General features: G+C 34.5%; 1 protein-coding gene across 1 annotated transcript in view; it reads left to right on the top strand.

Moving 5' to 3' along the window:
* SLC38A11 (solute carrier family 38 member 11) overlaps positions 1–14,487 on the top strand; it is a 50,854-nt gene that overhangs the window by 1,795 nt on the left and 34,572 nt on the right. Inside the window, exons 3-7 of the mRNA XM_061200859.1 lie at positions 751–825; positions 7,002–7,136; positions 8,017–8,082; positions 11,222–11,328; positions 13,324–13,403. Of these exons, the coding sequence (XP_061056842.1) occupies positions 751–825; positions 7,002–7,136; positions 8,017–8,082; positions 11,222–11,328; positions 13,324–13,403 (463 nt within the window). The remainder of the gene's footprint in view (positions 1–750; positions 826–7,001; positions 7,137–8,016; positions 8,083–11,221; positions 11,329–13,323; positions 13,404–14,487) is intronic.

Here is a 14,487-nt window from a genome sequence, read left to right as displayed (position 1 = left end):
TACCATAGAGGTGTAGGCCGAATTCCAGAGTTAATTCCTGATATGAACACTTTAAGCTGATTCATGTCAACTTAAAAAGTACTTCTTATTTAGGCTCAGCAGATTTTTGAAAGGGGAAAGGTTTCAGAGAATAAATATTTTGGGTGGAATTATTTTAAGTACATTTTATTTTAAATGTTTCATTGTCCATAATCTAAAATTGCCCATTTCCAAAAAAGATTCATAAGAAATAACATTACATACTCCTTTTAGCTTTATAAAAAATACTTTTGCCTTCTCATTTTCCTCTCCTTTTCCTACAGAGTTGCCCATTTTGACCCCAGGGTTGGTCTTTCCTCATATCTCATAACCCTTCTATACTCTTATTATCATCTCTGCTTTCCCGGCCAGCGCATAAGGAGAACTCTGGGTCATTACTCTCCACATATTGTAGGTCATATGTCCCCCTCACCCTGAAGGGAACATTATTTGTGTGAACTGTCATCTGTTTTTCATTTGATGCTTTCTTATTCTTATTTTTCCACCTCATAAACTTGCTCTCTTGACATGCCATTAACTGACAACATTTTATTCTGAAATAGGTATTAATATGCTAACATTTAATTTTAGTGTTCATATATACTGTTTACAACTATGTCATATAAATATGTCAATTTACTTAGCCTATTATATACAGAAATTGGGGGAAAACTTCCGTGTTTCCATATGTTTTATTAATGTGATGGGTGGGACATTTTATGTTTTTTCTAGGATTGCCTTATTCAATGAAGCAAGCTGGCTTTCCTCTGGGAATATTGCTTTTATTCTGGGTTTCATATGTCACAGGTAAAATACTATATAATTGCGTATTCCTGCAACTTAAATTGTGCAGTGACTGTTTTACACAAACACACACACACGCCCTGTAATTGAATTTCCTAATTAAAAAGTGCATCAAAGAAGCCTAAAGAATTTAAACATTTATGTCCGAGGAGATTTACTTTTCTTGCTAATCCTCTGAACAGATTAGAAAAGCATTATATAGTACCAAGCCTAAATCCTTTTCATGTGCCTTTTCGCTTTATGCCAAAAGTGGTAGATAGAGGAGTCACTTTAAAGACTGATTAAGGCCAAGACTGTACTCTGAAAATGCAGACATCAGGGATTCCTTTCCCACAAAAACCTCGGGCAGGTGCACACAGATGAACAACCTTTTCGAGCTCTGTTTGTGCAGATGGCACCAAGAGCCCCGGTGCTCAACCAGCAGGGATCCCCACGCCCTCCCCACCTCACCCCGCCTGCCCAGCCTCCTGCCTGCCGCTGTCTTCAAGGGCAGCAATAAGGTGCTTCTGTATCACTTCTGTTCTGCTTCCCGCTTTCCATGTAACATGTTCATTCACACCCATTCCCCCGTCTAAGTGCAGGCTTTACAACTCCTAATCATCTTCTCTTCCTGTTGTGAGGAAGAGAAGATGTCGTCCCCCCAGTTCACCTCAAGGCAAACACAAGGTCTTTCCTCTACCTTAGTATCACTGTGAAAGAGGCAGCAATCACAAACAGACACCCCCTGCAGTGGTTGCTGCTAGGGGGCTGCTATGTGTGATCACCTAGATGCCCTTTACCAGGTAATACAAAACACCTCAGCTGTCCCCTGCTCCAGAGTGGCGACCCGGGCCTTAACAGTATCACCTTCCTGTGAGGTTATGAACCCCAGCCACCATTTCCCCAAAGACTGAATAACGGAAACCCCAAAGCTGTCCTCCTTGCCTCCGGGAGGGACCAATGTGCGGGGCAGTTGGAGCTCCAGACGCCACCACTGCGGGGCTTGGGCTGCAGCTGCTGTCCCCCGAGATCGAGATGGAGTCCTCGTGAGCTGTTCCCCTGCCCCTATCTTTTCACTCCCCTTCTCCTAAGAGCACGCCCTCAAATCTCTTGCCCAAGAATCTCTGTCTCAGCTCTACTTCTGGAGACTCTGACTAAGATGCCATCCCTCATAAAATCTCAGGCTTCCAAAACCAGCCTGTAACTCAGCTGTTTTTCCTCAGGCTGAGGAAGAAAGTAAAGCATGCAGCAGATGCCAAAGTCAGAGCTGCAGAGGCCCTCAACTCCCTTCCTCCCTGCTTTCTTCTCACCACCCACCACTCCCTAACCCTAAGATGCTTTTAGCTTCTACAGCTCTTAATTTGTAGCTTAAGACCCATAATTTAGTAATGTGGAATCTGTGTCTTTGTGCTTATTCGGAGTTGCTGGTGTTTAAAAAGTGTATTTTATTTATGAGCACATTTATCACACTAAAAAACCCTATTCAAGGATTTACGCTTGTCGTTTTTAATTTCCTGTTTTCCAGTCAATCAGTACTGACAAATAATTTCCTCCCAGGCATAATAACCATGGCTTAAGTGCATTATGAACATGTACACACATTGTTAACCAGTAGACAGAAAGCATTTAAAAACATATATCACCTAAGGATTCAATCAATAATTGAGGAGAATGAATAGTTTCTTAAAGCCAAGTCACGTTATACATACATAGATCATAATGTGAATAACTCTCTCAACTGATGCTATACGTAAACCTACAGCAACGTCTGTGAGCAGTCCTTTGCAAAGTCATATGTTGCAACGAATCAGCGGAAATTAGTTACTCAGTAATTTGGCTGCATGATGAAAATTCTTAAATAATTTTGATAAATTAAGGATGACCACACAGACACAAAAAATAGACTGTGATTCATTTTGTTCCTTAATTAGGCTTTTAAGAGCAAAATCTGCAAGTAGGGTTATAATATTGAATTGTTCTTTAAATTGACACTGTAATTATACAGTTGTTTGTCTCTACAATTATTCTTTTGTCTTTTTAAGGCCTTTGTCTTTTTAATGAGTTATGTCCAGTTCAACAAGTAGTGTTTCTAAGTTCTGTTTTCATGTTTGTGAAATGTTGGAGAACAAGAAAGAATTGTAAATATTTACAACAGATGATTTTATTTTAATTTACTTTAAGGTTCTCATATTTGTTGATTAGAGTAAAATAATTTTTATTGTCCAAGTGTGCATAATGATGTAAAAGAAAATTTTCCTGTTAAATAACGTACACTCATTCATGGATTATCTAAAATTTGCATACAGTACATTTAAAGGGAGATCAAAATGTTATAGTGATATTTGAGATTCCTAAAACTTTTGAGAGCTTTATCTATAGCCCGTATAGCATTTGTTATTGACTAAATTCTTAGCAAATTGTTACTTTCAAGCAGTACATTTTGAACCGTTATACAATTCAGCAGTCTCATCCCAAGCATACAGTTCTTCACCAAAACTTTACAACATCTATGAAATTGGTTACCCCCTGTTACTCCAGTCCTCACTGATTCTCTTCCTTGGCCAATAAGTTGCTATTTAGTTTTCCTGCCTTTAGCATCTGTCTTTTGCTTTCTGATCCATCCTCCATATTACTGCAAAAGTTATCTTTATGAAACCTCAGCCTGATCTGATATTCCCCCAGTCAAAACGTTCCAAGACTCTATAATGACAACAGAAAAAAATTTATTGCATTTAAATTCTTTAAATGGTTCGGCCACAGTCTGCATTTCTGGTCTTATCTCCCACTAATATGACCTTTCTTTCACCCTGTCACCAACACTGCCCTGTGTGGGACTTATGTTTTAGCCATTCTGGACTATTCCATTACCCACATATAGAATATACCTTCACACTGACTTCCCATGGATCATCCCCCTGCTTGACATTTTTTTTTTCTTCTCTACCTGGTGAAATCCTGTTTATCTTTCAAGGCACTACTCAACTCTTTTGTGAAGATTTTCCTAGTTTTAAACAAAGGATGTAGGATGAATTAGTATGTCATTTGTGCTTGCAGAATATTTTAAAATATATTTATTAAGTCATTTATCGCATTAAATTTGAATCAGATATATAGACGCCTAGCAATCCTGCTTTATTGATCACTGATTCATTCAACAGATATTTACTGACACTGATGCCATTATAACAATGATAGCAATGATAGCTATAGCAATTATAGCATTATTCCTGCCCACATGAAGCTCACAATGTAGTATGTTAGGCAGAAAAAAAAAACACATAATTATAATACTTCATGAAAAATACCATAATACAAATATGTGCATGACAATAGGGATACTGGCATTTAACCCAGCCTTAAAGGAGCAGACATGTTTTGGGGAGGAAAAGACAGCTTCACTGACTGTTTATGAAAAAATGTGAGTGAGCAAAGAAAATGGAAGGGTACTCTAAGCAGATAGTAATGTGGAAATGCAAAAGAGAACTATGTAAGTGGTTCAGCCTGGCTAAAGTTATAGGGTTGATGTTGGTAAGTGGAAAGAGATGAAGTTAGAGAGGTTTGCAGAGGCATTTATGAAGGCTCCCATGTAATGATAATCATTACCATTTCCTGAAGACTGGCTAGATGCTAAGCATAATGCAACCACTATACTTAATCCTTCTGACTCCATAAAGTAGGTATTCATGTTCTACTTTTTATGGAGGAGGAAATTGAGACTTCAGTAGGTTAACATGATTTGCCCAAGGTCTGCAGTTATTGGCAACAGAGTTGAGATTTTGCTTAAATGCTTGGATTCTGGGGCTAGACTACCAGGGTCTGAGTCCTGTCTCTCCTTTACTCTGTGAAATTTAGCAATTTACTTAAGCTTCTGTGCCTCACTTTTCTCATCTATCAAATGGAGGATCATAATGGCACCTTCTTAGGGCTGTTGTGATGATTAAACACGTTAATTATACATAAAGCATTTAGAAAAAGGTCTGGCAGACAGAAAGTGTTGTGAAGTATTTGCTAGTGTTTTTGTGGTTGTTATCATCGCTACCATCATTATCATCAGACTCCAAATACAATGTTTTTCCACCACAACACGCAGCCTATAGAAGATAACTAAAAATAGCACGAGTTCTCATTCATTTAGCCTCCGTAGCATGCCAGGCATTGTGGTAGGCATTTAAACATCATCATCCTCATAGACTCTTCAAGGTTGGGGTATTGCCTTACTTTACGGATGAAACTCAGAGTCCTTCATCCAAGAGCCCACAGCTAATAAACAGTTTTTTTCTGAAAAAAAATTATGAAAAAGTGTTGTTTTTTATCCAAAGGCATCAAAGGATTCCCCTGGAGGATTTTAAGCAGAAAACATGGTCAGATTTATGCTATGGTCAGATTCATCTGGTAGAGGGGGGATGTCAAGAAAGTCTTAGTAGGGAGGGGATGGTGGATGAGAGAACTAATAGGAGTTTTTGCAGTAATCCGAGCAAGAAATGATAAAGGCCTAAGCCCTAAAATAAAACAGGTTAGAGACTAGAAGTGAGGAGATATAGTTGAATACTTTAAGATGCAGTAGTTAATGGACTTAGTGACCAAAGGAAAATAGAAGGTGATGGATAATGAGAAGTCTAGTGTGATTCTCAAGTTTCTCTTGATATTATTCACAGTTTGGAGAAATATGAATGCAGAAGCAGGTTCCAGAACAAATATATAAATTATAATTTGGACATCTAGAATCAAGATGCCTATGAGATCTTCAAGGTAAAATGTTCATTAGACAGCTAGATGTAGAAATCTGGAGTTTTGGAAGAATCTGGGCTGGAGGTACAAATTTGGGAGTTACTAACATCTTTATGAAAATTGAAAGCATGACCATGAATAGGATCACATTAGGACATCTTGAAGAGTGAGGAAAAAGTCCAAGAATCCAGGGTTTGAAGAGAGTTAAAGAGACGTGAAAAACTAAATATAAATGGCCCAAAAGGTAGGAGGAAATCCAAGAGAAAGTGACGTCAGAAAGGCCAAGGGAGGATGGTTGAGAAACAAGGGAATGGTAAACAGGGGGAAAATGCTACTGAAAAAGCAAATATGATTAATATTTAAGAGGTGTCAATTGGATTTATCAACTTGGAGCTCATTGATGAACTTGTTAAAAGAAGTTTCAATGAACTGGGGGTGGGGAATCAAGGTGGAAACGACATTGCAATGATTTGTATTTTCTTCTTTGTATTCTAGTACATTTCCAAATAACTTGATAAAAAATTCACCTGTGATGGAAGCATGAGCAAGAAAAAAGAAAAAGCAAGAATCACACCCTCTGTGTAGCTGTGTACCCAGTACAACTGCAGTGTCATTCACTAGGTGTTCAAAAAACATTGGGTTAAATGAAAGAGACTTTTAATTATATATTTTCTGTATGTTTGTGTCTTCAATTTCAACACCAAAAGTGGAACTTGGGAATTCTCTGGCGTTCCAGTGGTTAGGACTGCGAGCTCTTACTGCCAAGGGCACGGTTCAATCCCTGGTCAGGGTACTAAGATCCCACAAGCCACGCGATGCGGCCAAATGAATAAATAAATAAATAAACAAAAAGAAAATTGGCCATCTCTATTTTAAAAAAATAAAAAGTGGAACTTAAATCTCTAAAATGTAAATTTCAAAAAAAAAAAAATTCTTAGAGTGCTCTCTTAACTATAATAATAATATAGTAAAGTAAACCATAATAACTATAAAGTTACTAGTTGTACCTTGTTATAAAACAAATGATCTGATTCTCCTAAATCTATTTTTTGTTCTGAATGCTTCCAGCACGTTTTATTCTCGGTCTTCACACGTTGAACGCCTGTGAGATATTGGATTACCTACCTTCTGTTGCTTGGACAGTTGAGCCACATCCTGTTAATAGTCGTCGCACTGGTTAGGTTAAGAAAGTAAAATGGAAAATTGAAGCTTTAACTCTAGTTTGCATACCCTCATCTGTCCAGTTCATTGCATGGATATATGAAGTCTATTTGCATCTCAATTGAAAAATACATAACTGGAAACAGTGCAGTTTTATGAAAAGAAAGTAAGACTTGCCATGCTAATTTACCGTAGCATTAAACTCTTCTTTAAAGTTCTTTTTTTCTTTAAGTCAAAACACTAAAAAAAAAAAAAAAAAAAATTGTATTAAATGTAATCTGACATTTGTTTAATGGTTATTTTTGCCACAGACTTTTCCCTTGTTTTATTGATAAAAGGAGGGGCCCTCTCTGGGACAGACACTTACCAGTCTTTGGTCAATAAAACTTTTGGCTTACCAGGATATCTCCTACTCTCTGTTCTACAATTTTTGTATCCTTTCATAGGTAAGGATGAATGTGAAATTGAATATTGTAAGTATTTTCATAAACAGCCATTTCTGAATAAAATAGTTTTAATAGTCATTAAAGAATACCAGTAGTTGAAATATTTTTCACATTAAGTGTTTATCTTTAGCCATTTTTCCTTGTTTTCTGTTCCTTTTGGTCAGTTTTCTGAGTATTTCATTGAAATAAAGTGAGTGTGATTCTCACTGAGTTAATGCTTGTGATTCCCTACTTTGATGAAAAATAGAATGATAGATTTCTTCTAAGGCTAAAATTTTTTTGAAAACCTAAGGATTTGTGGAAGTCATGTCCAAGGCCAACATGCTATTTAAAGTTTGCACCCAGCACTTCTTAAATAAGCAAAATGTTAACATTCATCAATGGCCAAATTGACTTCATTTTCAAAATTAGTAATACATAAGCTATTGTTCAAACTAGTTTCTTATGTCTCTACAGAAAGCTAAGAATATATTTCTCCAAAATCTTACTTTTTCAAATGTGACATTTTGGAGCCTTGACAGTTTGCTATTACTGTTCCTCACTTTGAGCAAAATATGTGTTCCTAAAGAGTATTTGGAAACTGAACTTTAATAACAAAACAAATTGCATTTTAAATGACTACCAAAACTCACTATTATTTAAAGATGTCCTGGAAAGAATCAATTTGTGAAGTGAAAATCTTTTTGTAATACAAACTGATATTCTCCCACAAATCTGCTGTCTAGTTATTTTTAAAGTTGTACATATTTGTAATCACAATATATATTTGAAAGTAGACTATGCCAGTATTTGGGAAGTGATAACTGATTACTTTCAAAATATTCAAGATGAAATATGTGATGGCTTGTTGGTGACTGTATTGTTTTAATTATGTGTTTAGCTATGATAAGTTACAACATAATAACTGGAGATACTTTGAGCAAAGTTTTCCAAAGAATCCCTGGAGGTAAGTCAGTATATTTATTTTATGTAGTTTTTCATAGTTAATGTGATTCATAATAATTTAAAAATAAAATATTTGCAAGTGGAGGAATTGGATGACTTCAAATATCCAGTAATATCCATGATCCAATCTGATCCTAAAGTATTAATCTCCTTTTATATATAGTTTAGTTCTAATTTAGCTGTTTAAAATTTATTATTTATATAATTAAAATACTTTATATTTTAAATATCTTATGTATCACTAACTCTCTGTAGTATCATTTTTTCATGTACTGTTTATACTACATCATTTCTTAAATAAGCAAGCTAATCTTTGTCCCCATTATTTATATTAAGGTATAATTTAATATAGTAAAATTAACCCTTTTTAATGTATAGTCCTATGAGTTTTGACACATGCATATAGTCATATAACCACAGCCACAATCAAAATACAGAACCATTCCATTATCCCCCCAGATTTTCCTCATTCCCCTTTGTAGTCAAACTTTCTCTCATCTCCAGCCTTAGAGAACCACTGATCTGATTTCTCTTCCTATTTTTGCTTTTCCCAGAATGTCAAATAAATGGCATCTTATAGGAGCTAGCCTTTTGGGTCTGGCCTCTTTCACTTAGTATAGTACATTTGAGATTCTCCATGTTTTGGGGTTTATTAGTAATGTGTTCTTTTTTTTAATTGCTGAGGATTATTTCATTATATGGATATAAACATTTTATCTATCATCCAGTTAAGGGACATTCGGGTTGTTTCCTGTTTGGCTTGATTCTGAAAAAGCCGCTATGAACATTTTAAGCAGACCTTTTAAGCATGTGCCACAACGCCACTCCCTGTTCATCCTTTCACCGTATCATGGCTATTTGAATAATTCAGAGATCGTGAGTCTTTTTGCTTCGAAGAGTTCCTCGTCCAAGCCACATAATCCCCATTTCATAGTCACCTAACTTTATAGTTGTTATTATCCTTCAAATTGATACAAAAACACCTTTTCTCTTAGTGTGTGAATCACCTATCCTAGAGACATGCCAACAAAATAAAACAAAACGTAAAACTGGAAATTGTGCCTATTCCTCTCACAGGGTTTAGTGGAAACTGACACCAGGGAGATTTGAGCATCAAATCACTGACCCACTACTTGCTAGCTGTGTGACCTTGAGAAGGTTAATGCCCTCGCTGAGTTCTAGCCCCTCATCTCTAAATTATGAATTAGGGTATCACCTGCTTCATAGAATTATGGTGTGAAACGAGAGACAATGCAGACAGTGCCTAGCATATAGGAGGTGTACCCAGCACTGTTAGCTATTATCTGTAGGTGCTGTCGTAGCCCCCAACCTCCAAATCCTGTTTTCATAAACTGAGATTAGGTGAGTGGATAGAATGTTAAGGAAAATGAGAAGAATATAATACCATATATACAATATGATCTAAATTATGTAAATTTTCTATTTCCATAAATAAGGAAAAAATAAGAAACATATTCACATATAAACTGTGGTTATCTTTTAATTGTGCGATTCATGGGAATTTTTTGTTTCCTTTGCTATTTTTTCAGTTTTTCAAAGGAGCATTATTAATTTAGAAAAAATTCTTTCTTTTTTCTTATTTAAGAAGTAATACATATGTATGAGGAAAATGTTAGAAAACATAGCATAGTAGTCTCTTTCTCTTGGGACAACCAAGTAGGCATAATCCTTCCAACACTTCCTTCCTTCTTTCCTTTTCTCCTTCCTTTTTAATCTATACTTTCAGAATTTTAAGGATACATGTAACTTCAGACATCCGTATAAATAAGATAACACTATATTAGTAGAGCAAACAGTTTGAAAGGGTAAATAGACCAGATATACAAATAATTTAATTCATATTATGTTCACCAGAAATATGTAAATAGTTGAGTTCAAGGGTTTTGGAACTTGAATTTCCTGTTTTATTGTTTTGACTCACAACGTTATGATGATTGTTTAGTTATGACTGAGTTAAACAAAAACCCACAATTAATACTTCCATTCTGGTATATACGTGTGTGTGTGTATAATTTATGCCATTTTGAAATTCCCACCTTGGAACTTCCTTGTATGTTAGTTTATTAGCCATATAAGAAAACTAGTCTTACTTTTCAGAGTAATAGCTCTCTTTTTTTTTTTTTTTTTTTTAACCACATTCACTTACTTATTTGACAGACTTGGCTTCTACAGATTTTAGATTTTGCAGAAATGAATGCACAAAGACTTGGTACCACTGAGGACATTTCAAAAGTATAATCACATGATCTCTGAAGGAATTCAATATGAGCTAAAAATTTAAACAGTAGTGTCTTCATTGGAATAGATACATAGCTCCTAAAGTGAATACTGTGATTAGCACAGCTTTAAATATAGATATTTATATATAAATCCTTGTAAGTATGTTTTATTTTATGTTTACAAATTTTGTTTGTATTTGATCTCACACACACACACACACACACACACACACACTCTATTATTTCCTTGTTTTGATAGCCAAGAGTCTGCAGTGAATACCAGGTTTCAGCAGCTTCCCTATGACATCTTCCCTATCCAAAAAGTTGCTTTGTCTGCTTTCCTTCAGGGAAATCACTTCTTTCTCAATGGAAGGTTAGAAATATAGTGAATATTTTTATCAAAACCTTGAGGTTTGAAATTTTAAGTTGTACTGATCAAGTCTCTCTGGAATACAGAAGTTAGAAAAAAAAAGCCACAGAACATACCATGTCCCCATGTTGCTTACTTTATGAATGAAGGGTTTTGCCATTAGAGGGTTTAGGACAAGGAGTGACATAATGTCTTTAGCCTTTGGAAAGGATCTCTGTAGTTTCTAGGTTAAAAATATACACTAAGGGGACAAAGGAAGGAAGAAGCAGGAAAACTGATGCAGAGGCTACTAAAATAATTGGAATGCAAAAGATTATAACATTATTTGAATTATAGGTTCATCCTTAAGTTATTTTGTATTTACATTTTTTGTGAATTATTTCTGTTTTTACATGGTTCTATGGAATTTATTTATGCAAAATTGTCATTTATGTAGCGCTTTGTATTAAGTCATTTTTATAATTAAATATTTGACTACTTGTGTCACTGGTGTTACTCATAAACACTTTATAATATTTATTGTGTTTTAGTTGATCCTGAAAACTTGCTTATTGGTCACCATTTCATTATTGTGCTTTCCACTGTTGCCTTCACTCTGCCTTTGTCCTTGTATCGAGATATAGCGAAACTTGGAAAGGTAATTTTTACATTTTAAATAGGCAAAGAAATGCACTTTGTTACCTGCATTAATTTTGTCAAACTACTATCTATATGGCCAAGTTCTTAATTACAGTATTCATCTTTAGTTTCTTTTAGTTTACTTATAATTGTATTGGAGTAAACTATGTTTGATATTTTATCTTATTTGGGGGAACTGATGGTTAAATACTTGATGACTATGAAATAAGTAGGTCCTTTCTTTTTTTAAGGTAGATACTCTGACACAGACAGCACACTTTAATTTTAGAAAATATAAAGAACTCTATTTAAACCAAGTCTATTTACTGAAAAATCTAGCCTATTTTCTATCATTTTTTGTAGATAGTCATTTAAACAATTTAAAATTACATTAACTTTAATGAAGTAACAATGAATCACTTCATTGGCTTAAAATTTTTTTGTAAATTACAACGTCTGCTGTGCCCATTTTTTATCCAGTGAATTTAAATGTCAATATTTGATTGATTAATTGTTGAGAATTTGGCCAATATTTATGATTCTTATTGCTAAAGAGAAATGGTGATTTATTTCTAATGAAACCAACCAAATACGTATTCAACTCACCACATATGCTTATCTGCATGCGTTAGCCTTTATCTGGCTGTATTTTATTTCCTTACTCTCATGAAGTGTTTGTATTTTACCGAGAATATTATTGGTGTTGCATCCTCATTATGCCAAGCATTCTGATTAAAAAAAAAAAAATTTTAAGTTATTCATGTGTTTTTACATTCTACTTTGAAAAATCCAACAGTTAATTAATTTTACTTTTCACTGTGATATTTTGTATGTATCCACAGTGACGAAGCCCCTCCTTCCAGGTAGAGCTGAGAATGGGGATGATATTCCAGAGTTTTCTGACCATGCTCCTTTCTTCCATAACAGGCATCCAGAAATAAACTAAAGTGTATTAAAAGGGACTTTTCTGGTGAATTTTCTGAAATGTCTGAACTATTTTCCATTCCACATGCTCAATGTAAACATAAATGCTTTCTTCTGAGAGCAAAAGGCAAGGCATTTATGAAAAGAAAGCTAATATTCTATCATATTGCTAATACTTGAACATTTTGACCCTGTGTCCCTTTAAAATGTCATATTGATGTATTTAAATAAATCTCCCATGAGCAAAGCAGAGTAGTTAGAAACACTGATCTGGAGTCAGGCTGAGCATCTGAGTTCCCTGTTGGCCACTTACTAGCTATGTGACCAGATTCTTTCCCAATATCTAAGTGGATCAGAGGACTTATAATAGAACCTTCTCTCTAGTTAAAAACTAACAACCCAGGAAACAAGATTAACAACAATCAAATGAAATAAACGCAATTTTATATTTTTCTTATCAGACAAAAATTTCTAAATTGTGCTTATCCATTTAAAAAATTAAGAGTAGGACACAGATTTAATGTAAAGAGTGCAAAGAACACATATACACACAAACCAGTTTATATTGTAACCAGTTAAAATAGTGACAGAAGAGAGAGGAAGTAGCAGAGAAGACTCTAGAAACACAGACCAAAGGACAAAACCACAGAGGAATACTAGACTTAATAGAGCTAGAAAGCAGCAAGGAAAAAGCAGAGGCATCCGAAAATGTGTGTGAGTGGGTGGGGGGACGTTGTGTAGGAAGGGGCAGGGTAGGATAACTACAGAAGCAAGAAGCAATTATAGATAGAAAAAAGCACAAGTCAACACTAAAATAAAACCTGAAGAAAAATGAAAACATAATTTCCCTTTATGAAATAGTCATATTTGGTACTTGTTCTATTTGGGGGGGAAAAAACTAAGACTATGATCTGATGAAAATTTACCTGCCTGAGATTATCAATACCAATCTGTAAGAATAAACTACTAGAGAATTGTATTTTAAAAACTGTACATAAGTTTACTCAAGTAAAAAATGAATCACCTAATATTTTCAATAAAATTGTCTCTATTCTAAACTGACCATATATCTTTACATTTTCTTTTTCAGATCTCTCTTATTTCTACAGTTTTAACAACTCTGATTCTTGGAATTGTAATGGCAAGAGTAGTTTCATTGGGTCCACACATGTAAGTTTTGTTGCTTCATTGGTTGATATTTGATTTATACCCATCATTCAGATGTTCATATGATATATTATAAATGCAGAAACATAAAGTTATGATGGTACCAGAAGCATCATTTATCTTCAGTATTTGACAAAATGAGAGAAAATGATTACATTTAAGTAGTAGCTGATGGGATTAAACTGAGTTTGCTTATTATTTTAATGGCCTGCCTAAAGAATTAAAATAAGGAAGGGATTTTGAATAGTGAGAAATAGGAACAAAGTAGAGAAGTGGTAGATGGCAGAAGGAGGAGAAATGGTAGATGGTAGAAATTTCTGTATCTATCTCACAGATGGATTTGTTCTTAACAAAGTTTTCACCAGTCTAGGTTGAAATGAGAAGAATAAAGAATATAGTGGATGTCTTTCTCTATTTAATGAAATGTAGTCACCTTGAAAACCACCCTTTATTCTCTACTAAGATTATATTCTTTAATTGTGTTAAAATGCTTTGTCATTTGTGAACTAATAGTGATAGTTGGTAATGATATTTATTTGTTTTTTAGATTATTATTTGGCCAAATAAAATGTTGGGAACTTGGCATTGGTTCCACAAATTTTAAAAATGTTACTTATCCGTGAAATTCAAAGTAGAGATTCTACTGCTCTAAGCCACACAGTTCTTATGCTTTGATTATAGAATAGATTTATCAGATAAGGACTGGGTAGTTTGTATCCACAGTCCCAAGAGAATGCCATAGTGAAACTAGCTTAAAATAGCTTTAAACACAAAACTGGGTTCCCACAATGCACAATAACTATTTGTTGAATAAATTAATAAATAATACATTATGGAGTTTCCATGACACCTTAAATATTTTCTTTATCCTACATAAGACAAATAAAATTAATTTAAGACAGTCTCTAACCTAGTGCAAGGAACATGCTGGGTCTTCAGTTGTTATCTGTGAGGAAAAAAAGAAACCTGGTGAATAGCTATAATTGATAATGCCATCCCCAAGGTAACTTATTTTTTTCCTACTGATCATTGTTCTGCAAAATCACTTCATCTTCCACTATATATGATTTATGTCAGGCTTCTTAAT

This window comes from Eubalaena glacialis, chromosome 1, assembly GCF_028564815.1.
Source record: "Eubalaena glacialis isolate mEubGla1 chromosome 1, mEubGla1.1.hap2.+ XY, whole genome shotgun sequence".
NCBI lineage: Eukaryota > Metazoa > Chordata > Mammalia > Artiodactyla > Balaenidae > Eubalaena > Eubalaena glacialis.
Note: the sequence above shows the minus strand (reverse complement) of the source record. Positions and strands in the feature narration are given on the sequence as shown.